This window comes from Chlamydotis macqueenii, chromosome 6, assembly GCF_036417535.1.
Source record: "Chlamydotis macqueenii isolate bChlMac1 chromosome 6, bChlMac1.mat, whole genome shotgun sequence".
Taxonomy (NCBI): Eukaryota; Metazoa; Chordata; class Aves; order Otidiformes; family Otididae; genus Chlamydotis; species Chlamydotis macqueenii.
Genome location: NC_141561.1, coordinates 18,617,945 through 18,636,983, shown reverse-complemented (window position 1 = coordinate 18,636,983; position 19,039 = coordinate 18,617,945). Strand labels below are relative to the sequence as shown.

The following is a 19,039-nucleotide window of genomic DNA, read 5'->3' as shown; positions in this document are numbered from 1 at the left end:
ACTGATGACATGATCTGCTATCTGAAAGTTCCAGTAGTCTAATTAAATCACACATGAATTAAGAAAAGGAGTAAATAGTGCAGAAGCAGTGGGGACAGGAAAGGAAAGGTAGAAAATAAATAACTGAGATAAAGAAATTAATAATGTGTTCTGAGAAATAACAGGGCAAATAAAGATATTTCAGATATCAAGTTTGAAGTTACTTGTGCATCACTTCTGCCTAGGGAATGAAATACTTGACTGCAAAGACAATTTTCATATCAAAACCACATTCAAAATACAGTAGTAAAGTGATTATGACAGTGGACTAGGTAACAATATATTTGTATAGTTTAAAAGTCTAGACAGCACAAGCAGGAATTTGAAATGTGCTGCCAAAGAATCAAAGGTAAATATGAATTATAAATAGTAGTTCAACTGGTCTCCCTGCCTCTCAGAGATCTAAGAATTAGACCTGTACTAATTGCTTGTCTGCTATAATCTGGAAGTTTAAATATCATCACTTCCACAATCTTGTTGTTCTAGGCTAGTCAAGATATTTGACAAAAAACATAAGGTAAAAGTTAGAAACAACTGATAGGACTTGAACAGTGTGCTTTATATTGAAATTACAGAACATAATTTTTGGAAATGAAAATGGACAAATATTACTACAGATTAGAAAGTAAATGTGAACACAGTATTACCAGTTTATACTTATGTTAGTGCTTCTATATGAAAGGGTTTTATTGTTAGAAAAGAGCTTTTTATTTTGTCAATATTCTCATAATGTTACTAAACTGACAGACCCATATGCAGCTGTAGAGAACAGCACAGGAGGATACCATCAGAGCTTTGAAGGATATCAGCTAACCTTTAACTATTGTCTACTTTAGAAATTCGGGAGACTTTTTGGTGGTGGTAGCTATGATATTTGAAATAGAAAGGTTACCAGGATTGCATACCTGTTTTGGCAGGGAAACTTTTCCAAAGAAAATTTTTTTTTCAACCCTTCTCACAGGCATCATATTTACCTGTTTACTTATGTATGTACTAGATAACTAGTATCATATTAATTTTCACCTTTCAAAGTCGGTCTCCTTGATTTAAGTGTCCCTAGTGTTCAGTATTTTGAGAAAATGGCAGAAATTACTAGGTATCAAGGTCCACTGGCACAACACAAGCAATGAAATTTTTTAATTACATATCATTACTCGTATTTCACTATACTGCTCTAAAATGAAAACAATTACAAACATCATGATGAAAAAAAACATCCAGCAGATGCTCGTCATACCCATCCTTGCCAAGACAATACCATCTCCATTTATTAAAGAATGGATTTTTTTTTTTGTGGTGAACACAAAAAAGAAAATTTTTATAATTTAAGCATTATGCTGCAAGCTACTTGGATCAGTCTTTCATTTATTACAACTTTGTACCAGGCTTAGTACAACAGGCTCCTCTTCTTGGCATGATCACAGTGTAGGTACTGAACAAATAATCTACTGATCTGTATTTGGTCTTGTAAGCATCCCTCCTAGCTTTTCTTTAACTAGCATTGTTATTAAATACGTATGTATATGCACATGTGAAGAAAAAAAAAATAGTATCTGTGGGCTCCACTGACATACATGCTGCAAATATATACATTATGTGATAGTCAATAATTCAAATAAATTACTTTTTTACTATTTAAATAGCCATACAATTTAAAAGACACATTATAGTTTGTAGGTATACAAACAATAAATACAATAAGTACACTTGGCAACCTAAGTATACTAAGATGTACACAACTAGCACATCTGCCCAGTCGTTAACAGCTTATACTTAAGGAGCACGAACAAAGATTGGGCACAGTAAGAAAAAGTGCACTACAGACTAGTAAGACAAATAACCATTGGGAAATTAAAAGCAACACTGCCAGTAGAGCAAACACAAAATTTAACTTTGTGGTAAAATCTCTCTCTCAGAAGTGAAAGGAGAAGGCAAATTGTAAAGCTTTGAAAAGAAGGACTAGAAGTTTGTATTTAAGATGATGATTAAATAGACTTCAAAAAGCAAGTGATGTAGGCAGAGTAACAAGCCAAGATTGTATTAGCACCAGTAATCAAGTGAAGCAAAGCTGTAAGTATTAAAGTCAGACAGGCAGATGAGATCATAACAGTCACAGTGTTGAGATGAGCAGGCCTTCAATCTGATTTATGGCTACATGGACAAACAGGAACCATCAGACCTCAGAGCTGCATAGAGCAAGAGTAGCACATCGGGAAAGAAAAGAGAAAACCCAGGAACTGTTTCTGATAAGATTATATTCAGATCATAGAATCATTAGAGTTGGAAGGGACCTTCAAAGGTCATCTAGTCCAACCCCCCTGCAAGGAGCAGGGACATCCACAACTAGATCAGGTTGCTCAGAGCCTCATCCAATCTGGCCTTGAAGGCTTCCAGGGATGGGGCATCTACCATCTCTCTGGGCAACCTGTTCCAGTGTTTCACCACCCTCAGTGTAAAAATTTTTTCGTAATATCTAATCTAAATCTACCTCCCTCTGTTTTAAAACCATTACCCCTTGTCCTGTCACAACAGGCTCTACTGAAGTTTCTCCCCATCTTTCCTGTAGGCCCCCCTTGAGGTACTGGAAGACCACTGTAAGTGTCCCCAGAGCCTTCTCTTCTGCAGGCTGAACAGCCCCAGCTCTCTCAGCCTGTCCTCACAGGAGAGGTGCTCCAGCCCTTTGATCATCTTCGTGGCCCTCCTCTGGATCCTCTCCAGCAGGTCCATGTCCTTCGTATGTTGGGGGCTCCAGAACTGGACACAGTACTCCAGGTGGGGTCTCACGAGAGAGGAGTACAGGAGCAGAATCACCTCCCTCAAGGAGCAGAATCACCTCCCTCGACCTGCTGGCCACACCCCTCTCAATGCAGCCCAGGATGTGGTTGGCCTTCTGGGCTGCAAGGGCCCATTGCCTGCTCATTTTGAGCTTCTTGTCCACCATCACTCCCAAGTCCTTCTCAGGGCTGCTCTTGATCTACTCCCCGCCCAGTCTGTATTTATGCCTAGGATTGCCCCAACCTCTTCAGGGGGAACTGAAGACCAAGACAAAATTTTCTGATAGGTAGAGTTTAACTGGAGTGGGGGAAGACCACTAAAAAAATAAGAGTGATGTCTTCATAAGGAGTACGCTTATGGCTACATCATCTGAAGTAAGGTGTGGAGGAGGATGCAAAGGCTGAGGATGCATTCCTGAGAGATCTAAACACACACCTACATACAGAAAGAGGAGGAGGGGAAGACGAAGACCCACCCAACAAGAAACTGAGTCTGAAAAGAGATAGAATGAATAAGGACAAAATAACAAATGTCTAAGAACAACAAAATTTAGTGAAGACTATAACATAGCATTGCAGAGAGATGACAGATGGAGTGGAGGAGAACAAAGGACCAGCCTGGAATTCCTCCAGGAAGAACTCAAGTGGAACACTAGTGAGATAAATTTCAGTGCAAAAGACAGAAACCAGAAGTGAGCAGTTCTAGAAAGACACTGGAAGACAAGAAATGAAGATAATTGTACAAAGCATACTATGGAGGTGGGGAGATTAAGGAGGTCTAGAGATAGTACATTAACTGGTGAATAGAAACTTCTGAAGTTGAAGGTTGTTTTGTGTTGGTTTTTTTTAACATGTAGAGACTCATACATATTTCTTATGTATGGAAAGGAATTCAAGGAGAGGAATAGAAATTTAAAAAAAAAAGAACAGCAGAAGGTCAGAAGGTGGTTACGGGCAGGGATAGGTTCATTGGAACAGGTTCAAAAACTACCAAAAAAAAGCTTAATGTCTGTTTCAGTAAACAAGGAGGAAGCTTGACTTTTGACGTTACTTGGTTAGTTAGTTTTAAGAAGTTCCCATGGAGAGAAGAGGGAACAGATAAGCTGAACGGAGGGCTATATGATTAATAAAAAATACAGAACAGGCAAAACTGCAAGGAAAGATACTCATAAGAGACGACAAAAAAAATCCCAGAGATTAAAAAATACAGAAAGTCAGCAGAATCAAAAGATTTTCACCAGAGATAGTCAGCAGTATCTCTGAAGCATGGCAGATGGCATTAGGAACTGAGAAAGTGGATATTGGGAGTCAGCCAGGACCATGAATTGTCATAAGGGTTTGGAAGTGTATGAGAATAACAAAAAAAAAAAAAAATAGAACCTAAAGTGAACTGATAAGCTGATTGAGGAAATGAAAGTACAGAGGAATAAAGAAAATAAGAGCAGAAAAATAAGTCATCAGATTGACAACCAAAGGTTTTACAACATGCCATTCCTGGAGAGAAAGAAAATAAAAATGTTGAAAATGTTCAAATAGTTCTCACAGAAAAGGAACTCAGAGAACAGAGTGCTTAGAGAAGACCAACTCAAGTGTGTAGCTGATTTGGCACATGGGATAGAATTCAAATGAGAAACAACAGCAGCAAGGCAGCTACAAAGTTGGACGGTTATCCATATGGAAACCGAAGGGTGAGATATTATGAATGGAAGAAAGTTGAAAATAAGACAGAGATATGGGAATAGGTACAGTTGTGTGCATGCAGACCATAAAAAAAAGTTGGAAAGGCAGGCAGAAGGAAATTCTATTGTTAAAAAAAAAAACAACAACCAAACAAACAAAAGATAAAGAGCTAGGAGCAGGCAGAACTTAAGAACAGAGCATGGAAGTACCAACTTCTTTTACACAAATTCAGAGTGGCTATTGTTGGAGCTAACAGTCTCCACAGAAAGAAGCACAAATAAGGCTGTATTAATAAACAAGAGAACAAAGTTCTGTGAGCTGGAGGGAACAGCAGGAGGTAAAATGAGAACTTCCAGGTTCTTTGAGAGCTGTAACATTCCAGAAACATCAAGAAAATAAAAGGAAGATCAGATAATGGAGAAGATGAGGAGTTTTGCACCCGAAGGAAAAAACAAATTGACAGGAATGGCTAAACCAGAGGTACACGTAATTCAAGGGGCGAAAGAAAGGACAGAGAATATAAAAAGAAGTGCAGTCTGGATAGGGGTTGATATAAGACCATGAAAAGCATCAGAAAGCACAGAGATAAACAAGCCCCAATAAAGCAATCTAAAATAACATGAGAAAGGAAACAGCACCATCCTGATTGTTGCTCTTTCATGTATCATGAAACTTCTGTTATCTGAAGCTGTTACACATACTCTCTCCAATACACATTACTTGTTTTAACAAATTACATGGTGATTTAAAATGCTACTTGGTAAGAATGATTTGCTATGACATAGTTACACTAGGAAAAGATTTAATCCACTGAAGCTTACATTGCATGCCAAGTCCATATAAGCAGTATTGGTCGATGCATTTTATATTTGTACACTCTGTAACTATATTAGAAGTTCATGCCAACATACGCTAATACATCTTTTGTAATGTAGAACTGGACTAATCTGAGTCGCATTCTCCCAGGAATTTTAATCGTATTTATGGATCGTTTGCCAGAATAGCATACTGATTGCTTAATTCTTCTCAGGATATCGTACACAAGAGAGTAAATAACATCACTGGTTAAGTTCTGCATCCTTGGACTTGGAGATGTCTGAGTTCTCAGGGAGGGAGCGTTTGGGGGTTTTTTAAGGAGTTTGTTTTGTTACTTTAAGCCTACTTATTATTTTCCAAGCCCAATATCACAGCTAATATGTCTGATACTTAACTTTACCAATTATTGTTTTCAAGTAGAAGATTTCTGTAGGCAAAAGACTGTAAACAGAATAAGGCCGGCTAATGTATTTTAAATCATACCTATCCCAGGAAGTTACACAGGGCTTTTGGTCCCCAAATAAGGGTGCAATAATGTCTGCTATACATGGGAACCACAGATTTCAGCTAATGCATTAAAGCTCTAAGAGTTGACTTGCCTGAGAAGAGGAAAAAAAAAAAAAAAAGACGTGAATTGACATTTAATCCTTCCCTGTCATTCACATATGCTATTAAAATCACAAATATGCACACTTAAAAAACAAAGGGGCACCAACACTTATAAAAGGATTAAGAGTTCTGTGTAGCAATTTTCTTTTCTTTGAAACATTTATGGTCTAGTATAATTTTATCTTCAGATGTAAACATGGCAGAACTCAAAACTCAAGGAAGCAGGTTTGTATGTCCATCAGGATTACAAACCCATTTCCAAGTGGTGGAATTCTTCATACACTGATCATGACAAACAAAGATGTTACTCCCCTAAATGTATGTCAGATCGTACATTAACTTGCACCTCGCACAACTCCCATGTAGTCAATGCAAACTCAGCAGGATGGCAGCTAGATAAGATTCTAGACAATTTTATTTGAAACTATAGCATTGTCATAGACTGCAACAGAACACTTTAAAAAGTGCTTTCCTCTGCTTAGAAACAGAATGAGCATATTTTCAACTGGGACAGAGCACAGAAAAAGTCAATTAGAGACTAGAAGCAATAATAGGAAGCCAGAAGAACAGAACTGAAATCTCCCTTGAACATTTGTCTATCGTGCAAAAAAAAAAAAAAAAGGCCCAAAGCTTTCATAAGACTACTAAAGATTGAAACTGCATATCTCTATACAGCTTAGATTTATACTGAAGAGCAAAAAAACATGAGAGAGAATCAGAAAAAGCAAATGTCCTCACTTCTCCCTTTAGCAGTGGATCTGACCTCCACAGGGCAGTCAGGAAGACTGCCCGTTCACCTCAGAATCTCCGGAAGAGCCAGTTTAGCCTAACTAGCACTCTATGCCTGTTTATTATTCATCTGCTAAAAAAATAATAAGGGTGAGGGAAGTAGCAAGTGACATATTTAATTAGCAAGTAAAAGATAAGAAATGTCTCCTTTTCAATAGCAGAAAGATCAAGTCAGTAAATCCTGTGCATAGCTCCATTAATAGATACTACTATTATTCCCTTGAAAATTTATTCATTATTATTATTCTTGTTCATTTTTCATCACCTTGAATCACAAAAGTAATGCTCACGTCGAAGAATGATAAAAGATTAGCAAAGGTGGGATGACTTTTTTAATCTGACCATGACAAAATGGAAACTCTGTGTGACATTATTATCTTGTATTTGCCTGTCTTCTGTATTAAACACTTTCTGAATGTTCCTGCTTCCTCAGTTTTCTTGTTACTGTTATGCTGCATTACATTTTAAATTGGGGTATTACATTTTAAATTGCATTATACTTTAACTGAACAGCTAGGGCTGTTCAGCCTGGAGAAGAGGAGGCTCCAGAGAGACCTTATAGAGGCCTTCCAGTACCTACAGGGGGCTTATAAGAAAGATGGGGAGAAACTCTTCAGTAGAGCCTGTTGTGAAAGGAAAAGGGCTAATGGTTTTAAGATAGAAGGAGGCAGATTCAGATTAGACATCAGGAAAAAATTTTTTACAACGAGGGTGATAGAACACTGGAACAGGTTGCCCAGAGAGGTGGTGGAAACATTCAAGGCCAGGCTGGACAGGGCTCTGAGCAACCTGATGTGGTTGGAGATGTCCCTGCTCCTTGCAGGGGGGTTGAACTAGATGACCTTTAAAGGTCATCTATTCTATGATATTATTATTTATGTGGATTTCCAGATGGTCTAGAAGTAAAGAGGTATTAAATTTGCATATCCTTCAAACAGAATTGCTCTCAAGATATTTTGGTCAAGCAAAATCCTGTTTACAATTCCAAGTTCTACAGCTGAGACACTGAATGTGGTGTGTAACACTCTTACTTAAAATCACTCCTGGTACCTTTGAACTGGATTACTTCAAGTCACCTCTAGTACTTTTGAATTGGAAGACCACACATATGATGTCAACTTCTAAAAAGACTTCCAAACAGTGTTTGTAAACAAATAACCAGTAAGTCTGTTCCTCGTAACAGGTAGATTTAGAGAAGCTATTATAAAGAATAAATTACATGAGTATGTATGATATACTGGAAAACAATTCATCCTGTGGAATCGTGCCTCATAAACCTACTGTAACTCTTTGAAGTAGTAACGAAGCCTATGAACAAATGAAATTGGTTAATAAAGTCTACTTTGACTGCCAAAAGATTTTGAGCATGAGTCTTCACCAAAGGCAAATGCAAGAACCTAAGCAGCAATGGGATAAGAGGAAAGGTCTCAGCTGGGCTAATAAATAATAAAATGTAGAAAGCAGAAGCCATAGGGAAACTGTAATTTCTTCGGACAGAGGGAGGTCACCAGTGCAGAAGCTGTCACTGGAATTCTGGTGAGATCTGCACTGGTACAAATGTATATATGATTTTAGACATGCAGCAAGGTGACAAAGTTTGCCAATGACAGATGATTTCCTAACCAGATTCATGAAGATAAAGATTTAATATGAAGAGCTGCAGAAGTCCCTTAGCACACTAAGTATATTAAGGATTACAATGTTGAACAGAATTCAGTGGGGAAGTTGCAAACTGATGCACAAGAGGGGAAAACAAACCAAACCCAGTTTCACACAGATAGTGAAACTTTCCGAGGACCACAGTGGGGGTCTTGGAGTTTTGGTTAAAGATTCCATGAAAATGTCATATCACAGTTCAGTAGCTGTGCAAAAAAAAAAGGCAAGTAGAACACTACAAATTAGAAAGTGCACAGAGACCACAACAAGGATATCCTTATGCCCACTGTAGACATCTTAAGTTTACCTGCAGCTTGAATACCAAGTGTAATTGGTTCCTAATTGTCAAAAAGGATCTAGCTGAAATGGAAAAGATTCAGAAGCAGAGAATAAGAATATCCACTGTATGATGTAGATATATTAGAAGTCTATAAAAATATGATGAGTATTCAGAGGCTAAACAGGGAAATTACTCTTCACTCTCTTTCCCAACATAGTACTGAGGACAGTGGTATTAAATGAAGACAACTGGAGCCAGGTTCCAAACAAACAAAAAGACATAATTCTTCATACAATGTATGGGCAGGCTGCGGAACTCCAGCAGATACTAAAAGTTTACTTGAGTTCAAGAAATGCGTGGGCATGTTCATGGGAGAGAAATCTATCAAAGGTACCAAATCCAAAATGACTGTTTTTGGAACAGAAAGTCCTGGAGTCATGAACCGTGAGGTTCTTAGAGAGTACTCAGGGGATCTACCATTGTGTACCTGCCCCACTATCACACATTTCCCTAGACTTTTAACCAGTATCAGAGAGACAAGATACTGAGCTAGATGGCCCTTTAGGGTGGCCCAGCACAACCATTTTTATATTCCTATGTTCCAGGGAAAGACAAGGTAACTGAGGTATCTGAAGGAGATCTGCAGTTCCATGCTGAGATTGATCAAGATGTCCTCTGACAAGAGACCGGGAAGTTACAAACACACATTAAGTTCAAACTGAGCAGAATTGCACTAGGAACCTGATGAAGCAAAGAAAACCCTGCTTTCACTAACACAGACAATCTCCCCGGAACATGGGGTGCTTCTTGTCTTGGAAATACTGTAACTCCCTGCTGTTTTCTGAAAAGAGCAGTATTGTTCCATAACTGTCTGCTCTGTCAGTGCACAACACTATGCCTACCCCAAAAAGGTAAACTGTAAACCAGGAGAGGAAGATGTATGGTGATGAACATGCTGGCAAGGCAGCAGCATCCATTATGGGAACAGGATCAGCTCCAGTGCTTAATCAATTTAATTTATAGGATCCCTGCTGCCCAGCTCTGTATAGAAATAGGTTCCAAAAGTGTCCAAAGCCAAAGAGCCTAAATCTTGTTTGCTATGACTGAAAATAATCGGCACAAGAGATTCTTCAGTTCACCTGAAGAAATTTTATGCTGTGCACAGTGAAAGGTAAAGGTGCTACTCTTTACATTCCTGTGCTAAATTAGAGATCTATAGGTGTGTACAGCGTAGCCAAAGAAAGACAGGAAAATTAAATGGAAATTAAACTAGAAACTGAGAGTGACATTTTTATGGATATAAAAAGAGGCCCATGAGGGAAATAAAGTCTAAGCAATTACCAGGGAAATTTGTTTATAGTTGATGATACAGACTTAGCTAAAAATGTAAATTGAATCCCTGTCTCAGCAATTCCAAAGGATACTAAAAAGGAGAAAAAAAAAAAAAACACTTCTTATCTGTTGAAGCACGCAAGAATAAGACTCAGAGCATGTCACAGATCTGTGCCGAGGTTGCTGCTACTGTAGATGTCCAGGCCACAAGGCAATGCTAGTAACTACTTTTGACAGCACAGATCACATCTCTCACTAACATCCACAGCAGATACGCATCTTCACATTAGAAGTTAGATGGCTGAGAAATTTCAGCACATCTGCACCCTACAGAATAGAAAACCAGTCAAAAAAAGAGGAGGAGGAGAGCAGAAGGCAGACTGGGCAATAACCAAGCCCAGTGAGTCACTGCAAGATGCTCAATAGCAGCAATGAGAAATTCACTCATGACTACACGCAGAAGGACTGGCGACAGTACACTGAGATCTAGCAGAGGGGACAAGTCTGGCGAAGGCAAGGAGTAAACCAAGTTCCTGGCAAAAGAGGTCATCACTTCCTTCTGGAACAAAAGAAGAATGCCCAGACAGCTCTTCCTTTTCATATGTTTCACATTTTATGTGTTAGGTAAATCTTACCGGCAATACTCAGCCACCTTCATTAAATTCTGTACCCTGGTGATCTAAGAAGTCATATTTTTGACATTTATTAGCACACCTACCACAATGGATATTCTAAAGACAAGATCCAGTCACAGTTACCAGACACTGAGGTTCATCCTTAACAGCACTCAGAGAACTAGGCCTATGCTTGCCATGTGGAATCTAAGCACCCAGGAATAATCTTCAGCAGGATACACAGTGCCATAAGAAATCAGTACATTACTGTCATTGTTACAAAACTACAGTTCTGTATTTTCCATAGGTATTAGATTTTTCTAATGATCATTCAGTGTACTCTATTAAAAATACTACACAAAAGTCAACACTGAGGTAACACCAAGCAATCTCCACTTTCTTATACTAAGAGTTGTCTAAGTTTAAGTTTTGAATTCTGATACGTACAACTGCTGTTTAAGACACACATGCAAACATGAAGTCCAAAATTTCATATTCAGCAAAGTTAGTTCCTGGAACAGGACTAGAAACGTTAGACAAATAAACAGAAGAAGAAAAGGGGAAAGAGAAGTTTTGATTTTATTTTTTTCCCCAAGTTTAAAGCATTTCAGATAATCTTAGCAGGAAAACAGAAAATAAACACTTAAATGACTTTAAAAATTGAACTAAAGAGTGACATAACTGCGGTATAACTGACCTGCATGGCTAACTCTCAGACAGAAACCCCCTAAAGCATAGTTAACCCCCTCACCTAATAAGGTTGACAGCAGGTCTCCACCATGTAAATTCCTGTCACCAAACAGACTCCACAGCTGAACAAATTGCTCAATTACAATTCCCTTTACTAGTGCAAGGACAAGGTACTTCTCTGCTGTTCCACTTGCAGGATTCAGGCACAAAAGCGACACTGCTTTTCCTGGAAAAATTTAATTGCAGGATTGGGACATAAAATTGATATTGCTTTTGTTAGAATAGTTTTAATTGCACTAAATGTGGATGCAAACCATATGGGTATGATTTTTTGCACATATTTTAATGTCTTTGTGTGCCTGCATAACATCTTTAATAAAGATAATTTAAACAAGTGAACTCATTATGTTATCAGGAGAGAAACGGATCAATCTTGATTCACTGAAGGCTCCTATACCAATTTTTGTTTTATTTAAGCAGCCTGGGAGAAAAGGGGGAAGCTATTATAAAAATGAGCAAATTTTTACAATACCTCAACACTCCCTCATATCACTTAATGCCTGTGTTATATTTTCATTCAATGCACCAAGCTGGCTATTCTGTATCAGTAAATGGCTGCTGCATCAGTTAAGAACATCTGAGAGCTCTCTGCATGCTCTGAGTTTCCACTAGAAATTCAGAAGTCCTTTTCGGTGAGTTGACTAAAAACATAACTTATGACTCCCTGGAGTTCATGTTCCCCATAGTTTACTTTTTTTTTAGTTATATATTTTTATTCAGTTACTTTAAAATTTGCTTAGCTCAAAATATTAAAGCTTAACCTTTGCCTTTAGGAGTTATTCTCTGCTTACATCAATCAGCATTGTGGGACATAGATTCCATGCAAGACATTCCAAAGCAACAGGAAGGTCCATCACTAAAACAACCACTATGAATTAAGCAAAGCTATTTTAAAAGCTTTTTCTTCTCCATAAGATTACCAACAAACATTAGTATTTATAATTTTCTAGGCATTCAGTCCTCATTTTTCAAGGATTCCTGACCAAAGTTTCCTATATTTGATTGACTAGTTAAAAGACAATCAAAACTTCCTTCCCAGATAATGTGATTCTGCCCCTCTACTCAGCTCTGCTGAGACGTAACTGGAGTGCTCTGTCCAGTTCTGGGCTTCCTTCTTATGAGAGAGAGGGGGACATATTGGAGTAAGCCCAGTAAAGGGCCACAAAGGTCAGAGAAGGAGTGGCTGAGAGCACTCATGTTAATTTCTTTTTTATTAACAAATTTTATTGAAAAGTAAGGCAAAATAAATATGGTCTTACATGGGAACAAGAAACAATATGAACAAGTAACATTATTTACGAGGGTCATTACAAGAGAGAGAGGAGGAGAGAGAAAGAACCATAGCTGAGATTGCTGCTTCTCTCCAGAACACCATTCTAAGTAATGCATAACCATTCTCTTTTACTGCATTAACATGGTCACCTTCCCTACTACTCCAACTTAGGTGGTTCTGACCCTACAGGAATTGGTTAGGACTAATTATGACTTTATTTTATTTTTTTTTAACAGATTACTACGGCACTATTGTGATTTATTCACATTTTCATACTGCATCTCAGCAGAACTCCTTCAAATATTCTTTATTCAGAATGATCACATGGTGACATTCTTGGAACACTACATGAAATAGAGCTTTCTTGGAACACTAGTCATTTAGCTATGTGTTTTGTGATCCTGCAGTTAGTTAATACATACTTACACTGTGTTACTTTATGTTTTAGACCTTTCTGACATACTTAATACTAAGCCTTCTCTAATTCCAGTCATTAGGCCCAACAACTTGGTATATGAGTTAAAGTACTAAACAAGAAGAATTTGACCAGAGAATAGGATCATCTCTTGGGAGGGAGACTAATGTAGGACAAAAGGACTTCAATTCCTTCAACTCACTCCGAAAGTACTTTTTGCTTCTAGTACTGTTTTGCCACTTGTGAATGTTTGGCCACGATCTCCTGTTTGTCTGAGCGTTGCCATTTCCTTAAAAACTCGCACTACAACATACAAAAGAAGTAAATAGTGTGGAATCAGAATGGCAATCAGTAATAAGTAAAAGCACTACACAACTGAGTACATGGCTGAGTGGGATCATTCATGTTTAGAGTAAGTAAATAACACAAATATTGTGTTTCTTGCCCACCTTCCTAGTTAACATTTTTCCTAAAGCATCCATACAGAGCTTTGTTTCTTTACAAGATCTTTATCACCAAGTTCTCCAAATAGGAATGTTCACAGTTTTAAGTTTTCAGATCATTTCAGTCCAATTCCCTGCTCTCATGTATACCTCTACTTTGCTGCAATCCCTTCTCTTACGAAAGAACTTCACTTCCTTAATACATTCCTTTGGGGTATTATTCTCTAGTCCCTCCAAATGAAGAAGGATCTAAAATGGCACTATGTCCTTGGAGTGAAAACACATATTCAAACTCACTTGCTCCCTCAAGCAAGCATTCTTCACTAATTTTTTTTCCCTCTGTAGATACAGTTTCTATCCTAAACAGGTGGCAATGGATGTCTATTGCACTACTTGGAGATTATTACCAAAGCTACAATTCAAAAACATATAAAGAATGCAGTTCGCAGAATTAATATAGATGATGAAACAGAGTCCAGGATAAGCATATGGCATACTGCTATAGCTTCCAGTTACAGAAAATTCCACAGAGATCTAATTATTTTAAAAGAGCAAAGGAGACTTCAGGAACAACTTCAAAATACAGGTAAGTCAAGATTTTAAATTATACCTGAATAAGGAAAACAAAGAAGCTGGGAAGAGGGTTGGTCCTATTAAAAAGTCCATAAATACCCTGCAAAGCATCAAAATACCATGAAACCAACACATTGAGGAATTTCATTCCAATGCCAAGAAACAGAATGTACTCATTCTGACTAATACATTAAAATACTGAAAATAAATTCTAACAGATTAAAAAGATCTTGTAGCAAGTGAAAGACATAGTTAAATCATTCCAAACCTAATCAAGCTTAAGAGAGCAGGGCAGTCTTTCCCCATTATTAATCAGAACGTAAGCTGGATAAGTAGACGGGGAAACTATAAATTATGGCCAGTAAAAGTAAGACAACAGTTTTAGAAACACGTTTTTAATTAAAAATGAAAATGTAGTCATTTTTCCTGAAGCAATTTGCTGCACATTCTTAAGTTTGGTCTTCTGTGGTCTCCCACATACATATGATTCCATCAAATGTTATTAAATGCAGGTGAAACCGGAATACAGTTCTAAATGCAAAATCAAATCCATGTTTTACATATTTACATTTCTAGGAAAAAATACAAAAATATTTTCAAATCTTGATCACTTAATCCTGTGCTTTGAGGCCAGGAAATAACACTCACTCCTGTCAGTCTGGAGTCCAGTTATACACGAAAACTGTTGTTTCACAAGGGTAAAACAAGTGACAGAAAAATTGCACGCTACTTTCAGGCTTCAGTTGAGCTTTTAAAACACATGGCCAAATATGTTGCCATGGAAATGTTCTGCAAATACATCTAGAATTTCTTAAGATGGAGTTGAATATATTTTTTTAAAATAGACTTCTACAATTTCAAATACGATTGCTCTATGCTATATTCAATGGAAACGATGGCTATTACCTAGCATTTATAACACCTAAACTGATAACAGTATCTCCAACTCCATTCTGTGCTCCATACACAAAATTAGGCCACTGTCTTCCTGTGTAAAATACTCATATACTTGTTTTTTTTCCGGTACTCTGACTTTCCTATCCATCACAATACATTAGCAGATACAAAAGTATCAGCCTTGCAATAAAGTTGGCAACAGTTAAAAACAAGAAGGATGAGACATGCTTCACTAAAATGAATTTGGTTTTAAACAACATTCTAAATATTTAAGTTATTAATCTTCTCATTACAACCTATTAGTATGCATCACTGAGTGTAGTAATTAAAAAGGGGAGAGTTATCTTGCCAAACTTTCACTGCTCGGTTCAGTGAGCTATTTTTAAAACTGATTTGAAATGAAGAAAAAAAAAAAATCTACTACTGCAAAATGAAGCAAGATCTGTGCCTGCAGAATAGCTCAGTCCTGTTACACAATGTGATACGCTGTTTTAAATAACCTGCCACTGTAGGTAAACAGTGGTCTTATACTGTGTTTCATACGACACACACACACACACATTCACACAATAGCTTTGTGTGCCATGTAACAATAAAGCAAAATAAAAATGCCATACAAGCTTGTCATTTTACCTTACAGCAAAAGTATAACCTTTTACCATGAATTAGTTAAAAAAAAAATCATATTCACAATGAAAACAGGCTGCTAATATACATGGAATAACATTACATTATTCAAATAACAATTAACAACACATTATATTTCCAAGACACACATTGCTCTGCTTATGTAAACAGTCTACCCTATAAATCCTGTAGCAAATCCAACACGAAGCAATCACACAGACAAAGAGATTGTAAAGGACCTAAAACTGTAAAGCAAACCCTTGCATTAGAAATATTAGTATAAACTATGAGGTCATACCTGATGACTTAGAGATGGTAATGTCTCGCCGGTTCCAAGCTGCATGACCTTTCTATTTCCAGAGACCCCCAAAAATTGCATTTCCTGTCTTACAGAAGTACATCACAGACCCATCTATCTTTCAAAATCTTCTGGGCTTGTGAAGAAAGCATTAGCAGCCATTCTGTCCATCAGTAAGTGCTGGAGTCATTACCCTCGAGAGATCAGATCTTAAATACAGTTTCCTCCGTGCGATTACAGACATCCAGTAGTCAAGGAGGCTGACACAGCTATATCACTGATGCTGCTAATGCCATCTGAAAACAGTAAGCTTACTGCTTAAAGCAATCCTGCATCATCCAAACAGAACAAGCCACATCCTTCAACTCCTCACTTGCGTTTTTTTATAAACCTAGCGCTGCCATTATAGATTTTGCTTTCATCTGTGGTCAGCTAAAGGAGAAATTAGATATTATGCAACCAGCTTTGCCTTAACAAAAGAAAAACAGCAGATGAAGTGACATATCGAGGTTATCAAATTTTGCTTGCATGACCACTCCTCAACAAGCACTATCACCATTCAGAAGAAGCATCACAATCTGATCCAAAGGAAAATTACCAGAAAGAAATTATAAACAATTCATAGGCAGCAAGGCATTTAAATACCCCTGTGGTACTGAAACAGCTTTTTTATGCAGTCTTAAGAATCCTAGTCCCCATTAAATTAGAAACATTGCCTGTCTAAGTATTTTTAGTGTTTATTTTCAATAAATTGCATGATCACTGCATTGTTTCCATTACTCCCTACTAGCAGCCAGAAAACAGCATGCCTTGAAAATGTGCCAGTATTATGACAGCAAAAATGTGTTTTGATATCAAGCAAAACAATCATGCATGGGTTTTTTCTGATATGAGAGACCTTTCAAGCTAACAAATGTACAGTACCCTCCTTAGTAATTTTCAAATTATTAAGTCTACAAAGTAATAACTGGACTTTTTACTAAAACACATACTTGATGCAAGTGAAACTGATTATTAGAAATTATTATTTACATTTATTGTTGCCATCATTATGCCAAAAAACTTACGCAAACAAAAAAATCACTTCACAGCACTAAGATGAAACACCAACAAAGTGGGAAAAGTTATCATTATTAATTCCTCTGAATTCTAGATCCAAAGAAAAATCACTGTTCACACAGTGAGAAAATCCTATTGAGGCACTCAGTCCTTAAACATACAGGAACATCCCCTCAATACATACTGAAATACATTGGTCAATTTTTACAGACAAATAAAACTCGGAGGAAAAAAAATCTTCCCTCATTTAACTACAGCTTGCATGCTATTCAAATTAATTTGGATGTCCATCTTTACTTTGAAATATAAGCAGAAGCTGAAACTCAAAGTAAATGGTTCTAAATTAATTCACCCAGATCCTACTCTGTTAGTTTAACATTATTATTATACAGTTGCAGTAATTGCTCTTTTGAGTAACTTAGAGTTAATCAAGTTTGGCTTATAGTCACTCACATTATGGCACTGATAATAGCAAACTGGTCTCATCCATGAATACCACATATCTCCCTTTAGAGACAGAAATTGTCTGCTATCAATTTTTAATTGATTCACTTTGTACAGTGTGCAATTGCCTCAACATAACGGTGCTTCATCAACAGGGAAAGGGAACTCAGTCAGCCACACACTCATAACAGGGTCTCCAGCGACATGTTCCGCAGCCTAGGGAAGGATCGTCAGTGAAGGCCTAGGAGCAGGCTGTAAAGCACAGGAGGGAACCGGATCAGGCCAGGCTTGATGCTGCTTTTTACGTTCTCCAAGAGAGTAAATCTTGAGGCCCAACAACCTGACACTGTCTTTTTACTGGTGATGATAGTGGCAGTCAGGGTGCCAATCTGAACATTTGGAATACTATTGAAAGCTGCTTGAAAGCTTTTAAAGTTTTTTCAGAATAACTCATAAATTAACTTTCAACCAAGAAAATATTACTAAATCTATGCACACAGGATAGAAATACATGCACACAAGGAGACAAAAAGCCCTTCAAAAAACAGACAAGAGTGATTCAGCAGTAAAAAAAGGTGAAAATAGCTTTCCTCGCATCAGTACAAAATGGGAATATCTCCCAAGGTAGTATTTTTATTTCCAAAGGTAATTTAAAAAAAATAATAATACAACATTAGTAAATATTAAGTTATTTACTCCTATGCAAATACTCAGTTCTGCAATACTATATTCTGATCAGTAGCTACTTACAATACAATTATGAAGTTGCAAGGAGAACCTTGCATCTGTGCACTGCTGCCAATCACTTCCAAGTCCCCACAAGCCACCTAGCTGGGATACAAAGGCCAGCAAGATGGTAAGAAGTGACCAAATAAAAAAATGCATGTTGCCAAGCCACCTTTCATAAATATTATGTAGGGTCTCTGTGTAAATCTTGCAGTACACGATGATCTCCACTAAAAGAGGAAAAATGCAAAGCTAGGAGCTATAATCACAGCTGTCAGAAACAACATGTAGAGTTTTTGCTCAAAAGGAGCACGTAATCTCTGCCTCAGCTGGATCACCTGAAGAATTCAAGAGTTTGCAAAAGACAAGATAGAAGACTATTTTCCTGAGTTAGGTTAAGATCTCAGTAGCAATTATAAATGCATTATTTCTTCATACATTTATCCCAGCTAATGGAACCTTATCCCAGAAGTTATTCCATTTTTTTCCTCATGGCAATAGAACTACTATTTTGCAAAAGAGAATATTTTAACATTTAATTAGCAACAAAAATCTGGCAAACCATTCCCCTTAGAATATCAACAGCTATCACTTTATATCATACGAAAGCATTACTCACAAATATAGTTTGCTTTTATTTCATTTTTCTGCACAGGAAAAAAGGAAAGAAGAAAAAGGAAAAAAGTTATGTGAGGTGAAATAATGCTCACTTTGAATCTATCACAAATCAGCTTCATATCAAGAAGACCTGACCTAAGCAGTGAGTGAGCACACAATGAAAGCTCTGTCACTCAACTTTTCCAATTAAATTTTAGTCATATTTGCTAGTATTAATGATCACGATAGAGAACATTTGAGATCAGTGAAAGGTAATGCAAATTGTGAAATTAAGGTGAGATGATGTAGTGCTGTACCAAAAGAGCTCGAAGAACAACAGTAACACAT

General features: G+C 37.2%; 1 protein-coding gene across 8 annotated transcripts in view; it reads right to left on the bottom strand.

Moving 5' to 3' along the window:
- The window catches only part of SLC4A10 (solute carrier family 4 member 10), a 162,013-nt gene that overhangs the window by 109,755 nt on the left and 33,219 nt on the right, over positions 1-19,039 (bottom strand). For 7 of the 8 annotated variants that reach the window (XM_086750369.1, XM_086750376.1, XM_086750375.1 and 4 more), the window contains exon 1: positions 15,866-16,007. The exons of the other annotated variant lie outside the window; for it this stretch is intronic. In XM_086750369.1, coding sequence (XP_086606495.1) covers positions 15,866-15,946 — 81 coding nt within the window. In that variant the 5' untranslated portion in view covers positions 15,947-16,007. Of the gene's footprint in view, positions 1-15,865; positions 16,008-19,039 lie in introns of those variants that run through there. 8 annotated transcript variants of the gene reach the window in all.